General features: G+C 56.8%; 1 protein-coding gene across 1 annotated transcript; it reads right to left on the reverse strand.

Annotated features, from left to right (window-relative positions):
- Nucleotides 1–384: 384 nt before the first annotated feature.
- Nucleotides 385–14,010, reverse strand: BGN (biglycan). Its single transcript, XM_079123888.1, has 8 exons — nt 13,885–14,010; nt 5,202–5,450; nt 4,797–4,909; nt 4,050–4,263; nt 3,363–3,473; nt 3,028–3,121; nt 2,792–2,930; nt 385–1,483 (listed from the first exon to the last, which is right to left on the reverse strand). The coding sequence occupies exons 2-8, from the start codon at nt 5,437–5,439 to the stop codon at nt 1,286–1,288; spliced, it is 1,107 nt and encodes a 368-aa protein (XP_078980014.1). The 5' UTR covers nt 5,440–5,450; nt 13,885–14,010; the 3' UTR covers nt 385–1,285.
- Nucleotides 14,011–16,771: the final 2,761 nt, after the last annotated feature.

Genomic DNA, 16,771 nt, shown 5'->3' on the forward strand with positions numbered 1-16,771 from the left:
CTGACCACAGTTAAACTACAGCATTATTCTGATCTCCCAACTCATTGAAACAGACGGGCAACCCATCTTGGATATCCAGACTCCCCTACTGGTGGGAGTCAGCCCAGCCTGGTGCACCCAGTCATCATGTGCTTGACAAATGCTCCACTCTGGGAGAGCAGGCCTGGCTTAAGGACAGAGAGAAGGAGGTGGGGGAGTGGTCTTCTGCCTGATCACCTGAGATCTGTTTCCAGCCTTGGATCCAAGGGTAATGAGGACCCTCTTCTGAGGAAGCTCAGACTGGGCACTGAGAGGCGGAGCCTGAGAGGTGGCAGAGGTGGCCCCTCATGTCTTTCCTCTCTGCTTGGTCCCCAGTGCTGCCCCAAGAGCAGTGGCACACAGAGCCCTTATTGCACAGTGTTTCTTTAATTGAAAGACAACCAACCTCAAAAGTAGCCCTCCTTGAGCTGGGTGTGACTGCTCACAGCTGCCCACCAGGAGGTGAGGGAAGGGGACCCGACCATCATGGGGGGAGGTGGGAGCCAATGGAAACTGGTGCTCAGTACTCTGGTGGCCCTTGAGAGTGGAGCATGACCACCTTCCTGGCTTTCACCTCCCAGCCTCCTCCAGACTGGGGGCAAGACCTTAGCAGGACAGCAAGGGAGGCAGCTGTCCCAGGCCTGCCTAGGTAGAGGCTGGGCAGGGGGCTGAAATGGAAAGAAGAGCCAGCCCAGGAAGAGTCAGGGTGCATGTGTGTGTGTGTGTGTGTTTAAGGGGGGGACTAGTCCAGTGACCAGTAGAGCAAGGTAACTGGGATGGATAGGCCATGAACTGGCTGAAGTGGGGCACCAGAGGCCAAGTGCAACAGGCAGGCCCAGGAGAGGTGGAAGGCTGGAAGCAGATGAGGAGGAGGATACAAGCCTGGGCAGGGTGGTGGCCATGGCAGAGCCGTCATCTCCATCCCTGCTAACCTCTCCGGCCCCACAGACCCACGGATTGTTTTCCTAGGGCTGGAGCCTCTGACCATGGGGTTTCAGGGTGAACGAGAAAGCTTTGTAGGGGCGCCTCTGAGTGGCCATGGTGGGTGAGCAGGGCAGCTTGGAAGCTGAACGGCAGGTGATGCAGGCCAGGCCTTACGTCCCCCTGCACGCTTGGGAGCCAGGAAGAGGCTATGATGGGGCAGTGAGTCAAGGCTGGGGACCAAATGCAGGGGGCTTCACTTCTTTGCTTTGCCTTCCCCTCTGGAACATCTGGATGTGTTCCCGAGAGACCCCAACCAAGGCCACCATGGTGGCTGCCACTGCCTCTACTTTTTGTAGTTGCCAAACTGGATGGCCAGGCGGTCGGTGACGCAGCGGAAGGTGGCTGGTTGCACCTCCCAATACGGCACAGGATTGTTGAAGAGGCTGATGCCATTGTAGTAGGCCCGCTTGACCCCGAAGCCCACAGGGCAGAAGTCGTTGACGCCCACCTTGGTGATGTTGTTGGAGTGCAGATAGACCACCTGGGGGCACAGACATGTGGCTGAGGCGTGCAGTTAGGGCCCAGTAACCCCAGGCCACCCTCCACAGTCTGTTCCAACGTGGGTGGGTGCTGTAGGTCAAATGGAGGACAGACACAGAAGGGGCTGGGGCCTGCCTCCATGCTGGGGCCCACCGGCTACTTCCTGGGTATCATCTCATTGTAGTATATCTGCACCACCTTCTCAGGTCCAGTTTGGGATTCTCCTCATGGATGGGAGAAGGAAACTTAGGCTTGGGCATGTTGGGTGGGTATTCGGCACTGATGTGTGACCAGCATGAGGGACTCAGGTGAGAGGTGTGGTGAGTGGGAAATGGGGAACAGGTCAGGGTGGGGCTGGGGCCTGGGCCAGAGGTGTCATGGGGGGCTGTGTCAGGTGGAACAGGGCTATAGGAAGCAAAAATGGATCCTGACATGATGTCCATGCAAGAAAGGTGGTACTGGGCCTGGGGTTGTGGCTCAGTGGTAGAGCACTTTCCCAGTACATGTGAAGCACTGGGTTTGATCCTCAGCACCACATAAAGATAAACAAATAAAAGTATTGTGCCCATCTCTAACTAAAAATACATATATATATATATATATATATATATATATATATATAAAAGAAAGGTGGTACCTTAGGCTCTCAGAGGGCCCCCGGTTCTCTCTTTGGATTCCCTGGGCTCCAGGCCTGCAGCCCAGCAAAGCACCCACTCATTCCAGAGACCCACCAGGTGCGAGAGGAGAAAGAGCCCTCAAGGTGTCCTTCCCTTCCTCTGAGACCTTGGAGCATTCGTCCCCTAGCAGAAGCTGCTCTCTTGGGGAGGAGCAGAGCAGGACGAGGGAGGCCTAAGAGGTTGGGTTAGGAGCCCAGCGATGGCAGAGAGGTCTCAGGCCACTAGAGGGCAGAGTCAGCCCAGCATGGGCTGCACTGCGTAGGATGGCAATGCTCCTACCATTTTGAATGGGGCTGAGGCCCAGGGCAGGGCCGGGTAAGGCCAAGTTGACCCATATGCCTGGAAGCCAAGACAGAGACAGAGGTCCTGCAGATGGAGGGTGGCACGGTCTCAGTACAAACAAGGGGTGTTGGTGCCAAGGGAGAGAGAGTGGGACTTCTCCGTCCCAGATGAGGAAAAAGGACCCAAAGAGCAGAAATGACTGGCCAGCTGCATGGCCAGGTCCTGTCCTGCTTTGTACCCTGGATTCCCCCTGCAAAAGGGGCAGGGAGCCTAAAGACAACTCTGGACGCTACCCCAACACCAGCCTTAGAGAAGCCGATGCTCAGGGGCTGCCTGAATCCAACTCTTACCTGGAGGAGCTTGAGGTCCGGGAGACCAGCAGGCACTCTGGACAGCTTGTTGTTGTCTAAGTGCAGCTCCCGCAGGGTGGGCAGAAAACTCAGGCTCCCGTTCTCGATCATCCGGATCTGGTTGTGGCCTAGGCCCAGCCTGCAGATGGAAAAACGAGAGGTATTCAGTCTGGAGTGGAAAAGGACCATGGATTGGGGCGCTGGCGGTTCTCTGGTGCTGCCCCGCCCAGCCCCACCTGTACAGCTTGGAATAGCGGAGCAGATCCTCCAGCTCGATAGCCTGGATTTTGTTGTGGTCCAGATGCAGTTCATTCAGGGTCTCAGGGAGATCTGCCCAGAAAAGAGGGTGCTTGAAGACGAACACAGATGCTGGGTGTGTGTGTGTGTGTGTGTGTGTGTGTGTGTGTGTGTGTGTGTGTGTGTGTGTGTAGAGCAAAGGCCCTCTCTCTGCCTGTGCTGAGGGGAGGGTCCTGCAGAATCCTGCCTCAAGCAGACTGTGTAGTTTCAGCCCCATTCCCCATTTGTGTTCCTGAAGGTGAGGCAGGATGCAAAGGAAGGGTCACCTTCATACCTTTAGGGATGCCCGTGAGCTTGGCCTCTGAGATGCGCAGGTAGTTCAGCTTCAGCCCATCAAAGGCTCCAGGTTCAAAGCCACTGTTCTCCAGGGGGTTCCCACCCATCTCTAGGAGAGAGGCCCTCTCAGCCCTGGAGCCAGCCAGTGATGCTCAGCACCCTGAGGGCTTGTAGCTTTCTGAGCTCAGACTTTCATGATGGACCCTGCTAATTGCCAGTCTCCCCATCCCCTCCTGAAAGCAGTTCCATGAATTTATCTGGCTAATTGCAAACTCCTAGCTATTCAATACCATCAGCCCCAAGAGCTCTGGCCTTGGCTTTGGCCTCTGGAAGCAGGGAAGTAAGTGGAAAGGGAGGAGACCCAGAAATGAAGACAGGACTCCCGAGATGCTCCTCAGCCCCTCTATGCCCTTTAGCCACAGTGATCACTGAAATTGGTGATTTACCAAGAAATACATCTGACTTTCCTTCATTGTTTCAAGATTCTTGAGCTGAGCCTTTAAAGCCATGCCCTGAGACAAGTATCTGGAGTTTTCTGTGATGTCTGCTGGCCTCCTCCATGGCTATGCTGGACAGCCCAGGACCCATCTGCTCTGGCTGGAGGAGGCCCCCTTCCTCTGACTCCTTTCTGCCTGCTGACAGTGCTGACAGGTTTGGGACTGTCACAGGCCAGGGCTGAACTCACCGATGCAGTTCATGTTCCGGAGCCCACTGAAAACACCCTTAGGCACTTTGCGGATGCGGTTGTCATGAATGCGTAGTTCCACCAGGGAGCTGGGCAGGTTGGGAGGGATCTCCACCAGGTGGTTCTTGGAGATGTAAAGCTTCTGCAGCTTCCGCAGGGGGCTGAAGGCCTTTTCATGGATCTTGGAGATCTTGTTGTTCACCAGGACGAGTGCCTGAGGCAGGGCAGGTGATGGAAGTGAATGCCCCAGCTTCCTACCCCAACTACCTTCTCTCCTGTCCTCCTCTTCTGCCTCTGGAGTTTGCTGCTGATGACACTCGAGAGGTGTCTGAACTGGCTTGGCCTCAAGGGGGTCCGTCTGCACTCATGGACAGAATGCAGGGTGAGGGCCAGTACCCCAGACACCACTAATGCCCAGCAGAGTTGCTGCTTCTCTGTATTCATTTCCCCATTGTCACACTGGCTACCATTAAACCTGTTCTTTATTTGTTGCTGGGAGGAACCAAAAAGATGAAAAATTATTAGCAAAAAAGTGAAACTGAGCTGAGTGAGTGATCCTATCCTGTACTCACACACATGACCCATGACCTTGGGAGCTCCCACCATGGCTGGCTTGACTTCTCTTGGGACTCTGTGGGTCCCCAGGACCCTGTCACACCCCACACATACATATGCACCTGTCTGAACACATCCCCTGTAGCTAGAGACCTCATGACCCCTCCCACTCCACAGAAAGATGGGGCTCACGTAAAGGTGCTGGAGGCCTTTGAAGTCATCCTTGCGGAGCTCAGAGATGTCATTGTTCTGCAGGTCCAGCAGTGTGGTGTCAGGTGAGATCTCCTTGGGCACTGTCTTCAGACCTGGAGCCAGCACCATCACCAGCATGAGCATGGGGCCACCCAACTCTCTAGCATGGCTGGTGTGGAAGGGTGGGGACATCATGGTGACACACACACACACACACAGGAACTCTGCCACAAATGGGTGCAGGCTCCAGAGCTTGCAGAGTCTCTGCTTGCTCCTCAAGCACTCACATCACGATCCCCTGGCTCTCCCTCTTCCCACAAGATGGATGTGCGTCCCCTTTAGGAGGGGCTCTTGGGCTAGGCCTGGGCCTTCTGCACTCCCCACCCCAACTGTCCAGGGACTGACCCAGGTCAGAGCACTGAACAACCCGCAGGTGGCAGTGGCAGCCAAAAGGACACATGGCACTGAAGGTGGGTGTGAGGGAGTCCAGATCCGGGGCACCCGAGGTGTCAGCGCCTGAAGCCTCCTCATCATTCATCATGAGCATCCCGTCGTCCAGGGTGAAGTCCCAGAAGCCTTTCTGCTCAAAGGGCAGGGCCTGGCTCAGGGTCAGCAGAGCCGTGAGGAGCCACAGTGACCGCATGGTGGGTGTGCCTGGGAGCCAAGGGCAAGGAAGGGCCATCTATCAGCATGAGGACCACCCTCTGGGCCTTTTCCTGCCTGTCTTCCCAGCACCAGTGGCTGGCATCCTGGTGTGTGTTGGCACTATGTACCCTGTCCCTCACCAGACAGCCAGACCCGGGCAGGGGATAGCAAACTGAGGGAGGGGGTGTGGGCAGCAGGCACATGGCAGGATGGGGGTGCACACTGGCCAGGAGGGCACCTTCCCCCTCCCTGCCTCCCAGGAGATGAAATGCCTTCCCATTAATGGATCTATGGCTCCCACCCCACTACAGAGTCAGCCAGAACCTGCCTTGGGTAAGGGGTGAGTGAGGCCAAGTGGAGGAGGCAGAGGGGAAATCTAGCCTCGCAGGCAGGGGCCAATCCCTTCAGGGAGTTTGGGGCTCAGAGCAGTTTGGATGCAGTTAGTTAAATTAGGTGACCATGAGTCATTTCCTTCTGTGCCTGAACCCCCCTCTACTATGCCCACATTTTTCTGACAAGCTCCAGAGGCCAAGAAATGGGAGACAAGCTAGAGAAGGAAAGGGGTGTCTTCTGAAGCCAGGGCAGCTCTAAGCAGAGGTCACAGGAGTGGCAGCAGAAAGCCTCCCCTCCCCTTTGCTCCCTAGGACTTTGTCCCACAGAGCCTGTGGCTCCCAGATCTGCCAAACCCTTCCTTTGTGTCCATGGCCCTGGCAACCTGGAGAAGCCCCTAAGGGGAGTAGGCTGCTGCCAGGGTGGCAGGGCAGGGTTGGGCTTGTCTGGAGGGCCCCCAGGCCGAGGCAACGGGGTGGAGGTGAAAGAGAAGCTCCCCTGCCTGAGCCTGTCTCCAGCGCTCATGTCTACCTGCCTCTTCCTTTTTCATCAGTTTAGCTGCTGGCTGCAAAGGTCTGAGGAGGCCCTGGGGAAGCAGCTTTCCCAGACAGGCCCTGTGGCTGTGGGCTGCTCCACTGGAGTCAATCCCACTAGTAGGCCAAGGGCCGGGGCCCTCCCGGCCTGGTTGGCTGGGTGCCAGCACTGCACCTTCTGCTGCACCATGGATCAGAGAGGTGGGATGGAGATCTGGCCTGTTGGCCCTGTGGTGTTCCCCAAACATTCCACAGGCACTGTCTCCCTGAGGGCTCGCATGACATGGCCTTGGCCCGGACCCATACCTGTGGATAGAGGGGTCTTCAGGGAGGTCAGAGCTGCAGTTGCTTCTGCACAATGGGGGCAGAGTCCAAGGCTTAGCCCAGGTTTCCTCTCACATGGAGAGTTGGGCTTGGTGCTGACCCCCAGGGCCACAGGAAGTGCCCTGCTGGAGGAGAGACCAGCCTCCCTTGCTCCTTCAAGCCTTAGATACCACATTCTCATCCCAGGGGCTGCCTGCCCCATGCTGGCCCAGCGGGACCCAGAGACCACCCCCCAGAAGGTCTTAGCCCCAGAGGAGAGATAGAAAGACCCATGCTTGCCTACCTAAGTGGTGTCCCCCTCTTCCCCTGAGTTTGCAGTCTGCAGGGCAGGGTAGGGCAGGGCAGGACTGGGCAAGGCCTCCTGTGCCTACTGCTACGGGCAGGGCCCTTGCCCAGGTGCTGCTGGACTCCAAGGGCTGGGAGGAGAAGCAGGAGCAGTGGGAGAGAGCAGGAAGGGGAGGCTGAAGGCAGAAAAGCAAGATGGAATGGGAAAGAGGGTGGAGCTGCCCCCGGCCCTCCCCACGCCCCTGCCAAAGCCGCTACCTCACAGGGGGATGAGTCAGGGCTGGAATGCCCGGCGGAGCCCGGGAAGCTCTGGAACCCAGTCCACCTGGACAGGTGGGGGTGGGATGGTCTAGCCCTGCCAATGCAGACAATCGGCCTGTAGCCAGCCTGGATCCCCACCCCTTGGCACCAGGGAAAGGGTCTCTTCTGAGGCCCCACACTGCCTTCCAGACACTCAGGATCTAAGGCTCTCCCACAGGCAGTTCTGGAAAGGTGGACAGTACCCACCAAGGTAGAGGACATGTAGGCTCTGGGAAAGTCTGGCCATTGGGGACCCAAGTGGGCTCATGGGACTAGTCTTGTGGGCCACAGAGGCCCAAGATGAAATTGGGCAGTTCAGAGCAGCAGAGACTGATGTCATAGTAATTCTGGGGGTCTCCAAGGGGCTAAGAAAAGGATGCAGAGAAGAACCCAGCCCTCTGCCCCTCAGTTGCAGCTCAGGCCTACCTCACGGGTAGGTGGAGGGCTTGGAGACCCGCAAACCAGGGCCCTTGAGAGAAGCACGACAGCATTTGGCTGGTTTTCCTTGGCTCGTGGCTAAAGGGGTGGGGGCCGGGCAGCCTTCCCAACCCAGCCCTCATTTCCCCTCAGAGAACTGGCGCCAGACTCAGGGCCCAGAACTGCAGGGAAGGGGGCAGGCCAGACCTCGAGCCTCTAGGAAGTGGCAAAGAACCCTCACAGAGCCAGAGGAGCCTGGAGCACACAGATATGATTAGTATCCCCATTTTATGCATGAGGCAACTGAGGCCTAGAGAGAAGAACCGATTTCTCCCAAGTCACTCAGCTCACTCAGCCTGAGGCTTGGAGACTAGCTCTGGTGACTCCAGATGCTGAACTTTCAGCCCAGAAGCAGCCCTGCCCCCACCCCTCAGCCATGGGTTGGGGGTCTGGGCCTGAGTGGCTTATAAGTGGGCAATACAGAAAGGGGAGGAATCCTGAGTCTGGCCATGGTGGTGATGGTGCTGTAGATGGCTTCAGCTGCCTCCCTTCTCCCCGCACATTCACACTGAGGAGACCGGTACGTTATAGCCCAGAAAGCTAGAGCCTTCCGTGGCAGAACTGTGAGACCCCCAGCAAGTTTCTCCCATCCCCGCCTCCCCACTGGGGCCTCAGTTCCCTTTCATTAGCCTCCCTGGGTGTGTCCTTAAGCCCCATCAAAGTGTGCTCTGAGTTTGCTGGCTGCCACCTCCTCAGAGCAAAGGAAAGAAGTGGTCATGGCGGTGAGCCTGACTGGACGACCGCAGGTGTGAGCGAGGGAAGGGGCTGGGCTTCCTGGAGCCTGCAATGCTGCCACAATAGGGCCCTCCTTGTCTGCACCTCTGAAAGCCAGTGCAGTCCTCCATACAGGATTGCTCCAGGTCACAGCCAAACAAGATGCGCTGGCAGCCTCTGAGAACACGGAGGGGCCCTGCCAGGCATTCAGGCCAGGCCAAGGGCGGCGGGAGCAAGGCTTGAGGTCTGGCGGGCCCTGGGAGCTCGCCTGCAGATGTGTGGCTGGCAGCTGCCAAGGAGCAGACGCCGGACGGAGTCTCTGTGGCCTCAGCCTGGGGCATCTGGCTCTACTGAGCAACCCGACCTGAACTCTGCCTTTCACCCAGTCCTGCTGGGCCCCTAGGACTGCGTGGTTGGAGACGGGTGAGAGGGAGACAGGTGACAATGGGCACCCCTCCTGCATCCCCTCTGCTTGCTGAAGTCATCTGAGTCCAGCTGATGCCTGGTCTGCTCCCTGGCCCCAGCCCGCCCACGCCCTGCACCAGCCAGATTCAGCCTACGCTTGAGTGTCAACCAGACAGAAGGGATGTATGCTGCCCATGGTTCTGTCAAAGGCCATGTGATGTGCGTATGTGGAGGTTGGGGCCAGAGTTGGGACTCTGAGCCCCATGCCGTCTGCACCTGGGCCCTGCCCTGAACCCACAGCCATTGCCCCAGCATGCCCTTTATACTGCAAGGGGAGCAGATGCTGCCCAGGGCAGCTCCTTACTGATGTGGCCCTTGCATTGTTGGAGTGACTGGACAAAACGGGGTCCTACACTTCAGCAGACTTGGTGGACAGGTTGGACGTGGATGTAGGTGTCAGAGGCTAACCTTCTATAAACCCTTTCCCCACCCTGCCAAGGAACCTCTGGAAAGCAGTCAGGTAGCAGATGACCCTGATCAGCTGGGGGTCCTTAGTTTCCCAGTCCCTCTGCATCTTGGTCACAAGCCATCCCGTCTCTTCTCACTCGCTGAAGAAATCTAGGCTCCTATTCGCCATGAGTTACAATCTTGAGCAGTGGGCCAGGGGACTCAAGTGATTTCTTTACCTAGCTACCTTCCACCCCTGTTGACCATGAGTTTTGGCCAGCCCAGTGCTGTGGTGCACGCCTGTAATTCCACGCCTGACTTGGGAGTCTGAGGCAGGAGGATGGAAGTTTGAGGCCAGCCTGAGCAACTTAGGGAGACCCTGTCTCAAAATTAAAAACAAAAAGGGTTGGGGATGTAGCTCAGTGGTAAATTGCCCCCGAGTTCAGTGCCCTATACCAAAAAATAAGATAACAACAAAAAAACCCTAAAACCAAAACCAAAACAAAACAAAACAAAAAAACCTTTTGGTCCAGGCCACACAATGAGGAAATAGATCCAGGACTCCTCTGTCTGTCTGTCTGTCTGTCTGTGTCTTCCTGCCTATGCTGCCAGGATCCACTTTGGGTAAAGGACGCAGCCAGGCACCTGGGTCTGGAGTCAGGGAGCCCCTTCTCTTTCTGGGCCTGGGATTTCCTGCAGCCCCTCCCCTGCATTGGGTCCCCTTCTATCTGCCAGGGGCTCTGGCTGGGGTGGGACCCAGCACCTGCAGCCTGCCAGGATCCTGCCATCTTCGGGCCCCTCAGGGCTGCTGGGATCCTGCATACACATGCCTCTTTGCAGCTCAGCAGACCCTAGCCCATGGGAATGCAATCAAGGGCAACCAGGGATTCAGATCTTGGGAGGATAAAAGTGGCCCCAGGATCAGGGCTGCCAGCCCCAGTCTGGATTTGCCCTTCCACTCTTCTTTTGTGTCAGACTGTTCACAAAATTCCAAATCCATGATCACCCAGGCCTCAGCCTTGGCTAGCAGACCCACTGGAGACCAGACAGGATGGGATGCTTGCAGCTTGTAGGGGGAAAGCAGAGGCAGCTTCGAGAGTCACTCCACTCAGAATCTGGGCTGGGGAACTTGGGATATCGCAGGACCTCTTCAAGCAAGCCCCTGCTTGTTGTCCTCCTGCTCAGCCCAGGCTGGAATGTCTGCTGAGCTGGAATTAAGGATGCAGTGGACCTGAAGAGGTCAGCGTAGGGAGGCTGGGTAGAGGTCCAGGACTCTAAATCTGAGAGATAAGCCACCACACAGAGGGAGGGGGCAGTGTCTTCCCTGGGCTGGGAATGTCTGCGATGTGGACCAGGCAAGGAGCAGAGAGTCTCCTGCCCTCAGGCTGTACCTGGAGCTGAGCAGGGGGAGGGTATGCGTTGTGTAGTATCTGGAAGAACCAAAGCTGCTAGGCTCAGGGAAGAAGGCTCCCTCCTCCGTGGCCACCCCAGGGGTTGCCTGAACCCAGAGCAATTAGAAGGTGGGAGAAGATGGCAAACAGTGGAGGGGTGTCACCTGGCATCTCAGAGGTATCCGAGGAGGGCCTAGGAGCCCTGTGGCAAACACTTCAAGTGGGGGAAGGTACTTGTTGGCCTGGAAGGGAAGGGGAAGACAAAGCACAATTCCCGCCCCAGAAGAGGTGGCTCAGCAAGCCCCATGCCTTCCCCAGAGAATGCTGGGAAGCTCGTTCTTTCTGGAAGGCTAGAGGAGGGCCTGAACATGGAGCAGGTCTGAGCCACATTCCCTCTCCCAGTGCAAGCCCCTCTGCTCACCACCCTCACTGTCCCTGTAAAAAGGGTACTGCGGGTGGCCAAGGGTGGTGTGGCCCCTGGCCATCCCCAGCCCAGTGTGTCTGGGCATAAGTGGACAGGAGGTCTCTGGGGGCAGAGGGGTAAGGGACAACACAGAAGGCCTCAGGCCTCAACTGATCACAGGAGGGGCAGAACCAGAGCCTGCAGGACCTCAGGTTGACCCACCTACTCCTTAGGCCATGACTGGGTGCCCAAAGAGAACCACCACACCCTCAGCCCCTCAGTGTGAGTGAGTCCCCTGTGTTGGTATGTCCCCTTTCCACCGTGGACCTCAGAGTGCATGGGGAAGGCCTACTGCCAGGAGTTTGGGGGTGCGGTGGACAGCCTAGAAGATGGATGGTAACTGGGGCAGGGACCAAGGTCTTTGGCCCTGGGGCGACTAACAAGGAGGAGTGGGAGGGGTCATGGTGGGTTTGGGAAGACCTTTCTAAGAATCGGGGCTGTCAGGGAGTGAGCAGGCAAGGTGAGGGGCTCCAGCTAGTGGGGCATCAGAGACCCCTAAGACTGAAGCTCTGTTGGAGAAGGGGTCATGCTGGAAGTTGCATGCATGTTGGAGAAGTCCCCATGCTGTGGGACTGAGGAGAAGTGACGCCTGGGACAGACCTGCACTGTACTCTCTTCAGGGGGTGGAAAGGACTGCTATGTTGGTGGGCTCAGGAAGCAGGGAGACTAGAGTGCAGTTCTGTCCCCTCCCCACCAAGTGCCAAGGAATTAGAAGTCCTCTGGGAAGCCTCCAGATGCAAACTCTCAAGTAGGGCCTCATTACAAATCTCTCCTCTGGGAACTTGACGCTGTCACTGGAAGGGACACTCCATGGTCTTGTTTGACTATGGAATGTTGCTAAAAGAAACTCTTTCTTGCCTTGAAAATATCCCTTTTTCTCCTGTCCTTCCCTGTTCTCAATCCAATAACCTAAGACTGGCAGGACTGGGGAGATATTTGGGCCAATGCTGGCAAGTCACCCTGCATGATGGTTAGGGGCTGGCGTCCTTCCTCTGTGGGTCCAGTACAGACTCCCTATGTACACAATAGGAGGCTGGCCCCAGTTCAGGCAGTGTGCAGAAGCAGTGTGCCCCAGGGACAGGTCTTTCCTGGGTCTTCGGGACTGGAAAGTGGGCCTGTGTGCAGGTGGTCCAGGGAGGTCATACTACCACACCCAGCTGGCCACAGAAGCCCCCTCTGCTCCCTGGTCAACCAACCCCGCAGCCCAGCCCCAGTGGCTTGGAGGCATCTTTGTGTCTTCCTGTCAATACTCCCACACAGGCCTGCCCTCAAAGACTCACCCACACTGGCCCACAGCAGCCTTACATGGGCATGTTCCACACGAAGTCACCACCCTCCTGCCTACCAGCTCTCCCAGGGTGCGGGTGGCACAGGCGGCTGCATGTCACTAGGAGGCGCTCACTTGCACCCCTGGCTGCAGGTCCCCAGGAACCTTCCCAGCACTTATGAAGCATCCCCAGCTTGTCCCAATCCAAACGCCACTCTGGGGCTGAGAGCCAGCAGGCCAGGGAGGGGAAAGGCACAGAGGCAGGAGCTTCCTCAGGAAAGAACTTGAGTTACTTGGGTGCCAGGAGAGTGGACCTGCTTTTGAAGACTGTTGGAGAACAATGTCCCTGACTTGAGCAAGATCTGCCCTGCCCTCCCCACCTGCAGCCCTGCCCTGCAGGGCCCTGGGCCTCCTGCTCTGGGTTCACAGGCACCCAGCCCTGCCCGTGGAGCAGTGGGTAGGGGTGCCCTCATCTCCAACCTTCCAGGGCATTTGGTGGACACCCAGACAACTCCGTCCTCTATTGCTCCCTCTCCTGGGTTCGTTGGCAGGGCCCCCCTGGGAACCCAAGCCAGGTCTTCCCCAGGGAACATGGCACAGTAGTCCAATTGTCTCTCCTCCCCCTCTTCTACCCATTTTGGGTCCTAAACCAAGAGCGTTCTGGGCACAGACAGGATTGAGGCACCCAGGCATCTCACTCAGGGCCCCTGTAGCCAGGCTCCATGGACCCACACCTTGCCTAAGAAGAAGCAGAGGCAGGGCATCAGCCTGTGGTGAGCTAGAACCACCTGGGCAAGGTGCCTGGGCTGTGCCTGGGAAACTGAGTCTCCTAGACCCACACCAAGGACTAGCTCAGGCAGTGAGGAGTTCTGGTTTTGAGCTGGCAGGTATCTGAGGTCCTTTCCCACCAGGCCAAATGCAAAGCCCCAGAGTGAGGCTGTGGAGAGTGAGGTTGGCAGGAGTGGAAGTGTGCCTGGGACTTGCAGCAAAGGGATGGAGCTGGTGGCCGATCCAGGGTGTCAGCTGCCCAGCCATGCCTCAGAGATGCTCTGGGCAGGCAGCAGCTAGGGGAAGCACCCCGCTCCCCACCCCCGCCCGCGCCCAGAGGCAGAGAGACAAGAGATGGATGGAGCCTAGCAGCTGAACGAGGTCAGCAGGGGCGAGGGAAGGGAAGGGGTGGGAGGAAGGCGCCTGGAAGAGGGTGGGGAGAAGAGGCAGAAATGGGACAAGAACCAAGGGGGCCGCAGGGTGGCGATGGAGGGGCATGGACCACGAGCCTGAAACGGGTGCCTTGGAAATCCAGGGGCGCACTGGAGGTGGGCGAGGGCAGTAAGGGGGTAACGGATCCACAGATACTGGGGACAGCAGGACCATAGGTCGGGACAGCAAAGGCAGCAGACATCTCTAGATTGGTGAGGGGACAGCACAGCCAGGGACGAGACAGTGAGGGCAGCTTGAGGCCAGTACAGGATAGTGGGGACAGCGTGGGGCTGGCGCGGGGCCCTACCTGGGGAGGGGAAGCAGCCAGGTGCGGGCTGGCTAGTTGGTGGGCTGGGATGTTGGGCCGTCCGTGCGTCTGTCTGTCGGGCAGAGCCGACTGAGAGCAGCTGCTCACTCCTGGGCAGTTCGTGGAGAGAGGGAGACAGAGGCGGTGGGAGGGAGGCTAAAGGCTGGGCGGGCGGGCCGACGGGAGGGGACGGCGGGGAGGGGGCGGGGAGGGAGGCAAGGAGGGAGGGGGCTGGTGGCGTGGAGAGGGAGGGAGGACGGGTAGGAGGGAGGGGGCAGGCTTCCCGCCCCCCTGGCAGCTTCAAAGGGAGCAATTTTCTTGTAGACGGCTGGGCTAGCTGCACCCCCTCGACCCCCCAGCCCCTGCCTCAGGCACACTGCGAAAGGACTCACACTCACACGCACTCACACAAGGACCCTTGGCATCTCTGGGTAGGCAAGACCTCAGAGAGTCAAACATTCCGCTGCTCAGATAGGGACACTGAGGCGCGTGCTGGCCCCCCCCCCCCCCCCAGGCAGAGGAAAGTGAGAGGGCAGAAAATGGAAGGGGGATGAGGGGGAGGTGGCCTCAGATTGCAAGACCAGTGAGTGGCCCCTGGAATTCTGTCCTGAGCCCGCCCAGAACCTTCTGCAACCCAGACTGCAACAAGGAGATGGTTCCTCTGGAATCAGAGGGGACTCCTGTGGATTTATGGAAGAACTTGACCTAGACTCCCAGGCACTTTATACCTCCCCGCAACCCCAGTCTTTCCTTCCTCAAAAAGAGGCAATGGACTGGAAGTGGTGGGATACACCTGTAATCCCAGCTACTCAGGAAGCTGAGGGAAGAGGATCACAAGTTCAAGGTTAGCTTCATCAATTCAGTGAGGCCCTAAGCAACTTAACAAGACCCTGTCTCAAAAAAAAAAAAAAAAAAAAAAAGGGCTGGGGATGTGGCTCAGAGGTTAAGCACCTCTGGGTTCAATCCCTGGTAACTGCCCCCCTGCCCCAAAGAGGCAAAATTCTTTGTGTGACAGCAGGCAGGAGTCTGCTGGGGGCCTCCCTAGAGTGGGAAAGCTGATTCAGAGAAGAGTCATCCTTCTTGCTCAATCCCTGCAGGCCCCCTAGGATGTGATAACCGCTCCGTGGGGGGCACTTCCTCTGGTCACTTTCAGGGGCTAACTTGGTCAGTCCGCCAAGCCTCAGCCACTTCCTGAAGGCCCAAGTGAGTCCAGCTTTGCCTTTGTCTAGCTAGGGAGGTCCCTAGTACAACACTTCTCCCTGTTCATTCATGTCCTGTCCCCTCCCTGTCAGAGCAGCTTCCAAGAGACCACAGTGAGGTCGTAGATGGAGTGAGAAGCCAAAGTGAGGAGCAACTCAGATCTGCAAAGGAGAACTGAAGGCTGAGAGGACAAGCTCCAAGTGCACAGAGGCCAGAGAGGACCAGGCTGAGGGCTAAGGGTACCCACCCACCTGAGTGCTGTCACTCAGTTCGGGGGGGGGGTGTCTGGAAGTCCCAAGACCCAAGCAGACCCTTCCATGAGGACCTTGCCTGGTGCCAGCATCAGCGCAGGGCCCAACTATAATGCAGTCTGTAAGAAGTTTCTTGGCCAGGCCATGAAGGGAAGTGGGCAAAAGAGGGTCTGGGCTGGGAAGAGACTGAAGAGCCCTTTCCCTGCAGAGCAGGGCTGTTGCTTGATCTGCCAGCTGACTGGCTTCTTTTACATTTTTGTTTTGTGTGGTGCTGGAATGGAAACCAAGGCCTCCAGTATGCAAGGCCTTGTGAGGCAAGCACTCTTCCATGGAGCTGCACCCCAGCTCTGTGTTGTAACTTTTGATGGTAGGTATCTACTAATTTATGCTACACATGTCAGCAGAGACTGGGGCACAGGCTGCAAAGGTCAAAAGGGGTCCAAGGCACATAAGAACAATCTGCTCAGTGAGAGCAGAGAGTGGAAAAAGATAGGGGTAACAGCTAAAGGCTTTCTTTTTGAAGTGATGAAAATGTTCTAAAAGTTCTGTAGTGATGCTTGCACAACTGCAAATATGTAATTACTGAATAAAAACTTTGACTTGTGCTCTTTTGTTTTTTGCAGTACTGAGGATTGAACCCAGGGTGCTCTACCACTGAGCTACATCCCCAGACCTTAATTAATTAATTAATTAATTAATTGGTACAGGGAATTAAAGGCAGGAGCACTCTACCACTGAGTTACAGCCAAAACCCTTTTTATTTTTTATTTTGAGGCAGGGTTTCTCTAAGTTGCTTAGGCCTCACTAAGTTGCTGAAGCTGGCCTCAAACTTGTGATCCTCCTGCCTCAGTCTTCTAAGTCACTGGGATTATAGGTATGTGCCAAGATGCCTGGTACTCTTTTAAAATTTGTTTTATTTTGGGACAGGTTCTGGCTAAGTTGCCCAGGCTAGCTTCAAATGTGATTCACTTCAGAGTCCCTGAGATTACAGGAGCATGTCACTGTGCCCAGTCAATAAAACTATTTTTTAGAAAAGAAACAAATATATAAGATGCACCTACTGCCAGGGATGCTAGTACCTAAGTCCTTTACTGAATACGGCACCCCTTGGCCTCATCTGGCACTGCTCTGGGGCTAGAACTCTTGGAGAAGTTACTCAGGGCCTGGTCTCCAGGAGCCCCAGTGCGGGTAAAATGGCCTTGAAGAAAGTGGTCAGGGGGCAGTGGGAATCCAGGAGGAAGCTGCCATTACCCCCTCCTGGGACTCCCAGGGCTGGGCTCTGAGGAAAGAACAGGGGCGCTCTTGTTTCTGGCCTTGCCAGGGCCACACACAGCACCAGAGACTCAGGAAGACTTCCTGGAGGTGACATGGGCAGTAGAGAAGAGGAACACGGCCTTACAGAGGGGGTGGGGAGCAGCAGAGAGAAAATGCCCTGC

The sequence above is a fragment of the Sciurus vulgaris genome (genome assembly GCF_902686455.1).
Source record: "Sciurus vulgaris genome assembly, chromosome: X".
NCBI lineage: Eukaryota > Metazoa > Chordata > Mammalia > Rodentia > Sciuridae > Sciurus > Sciurus vulgaris.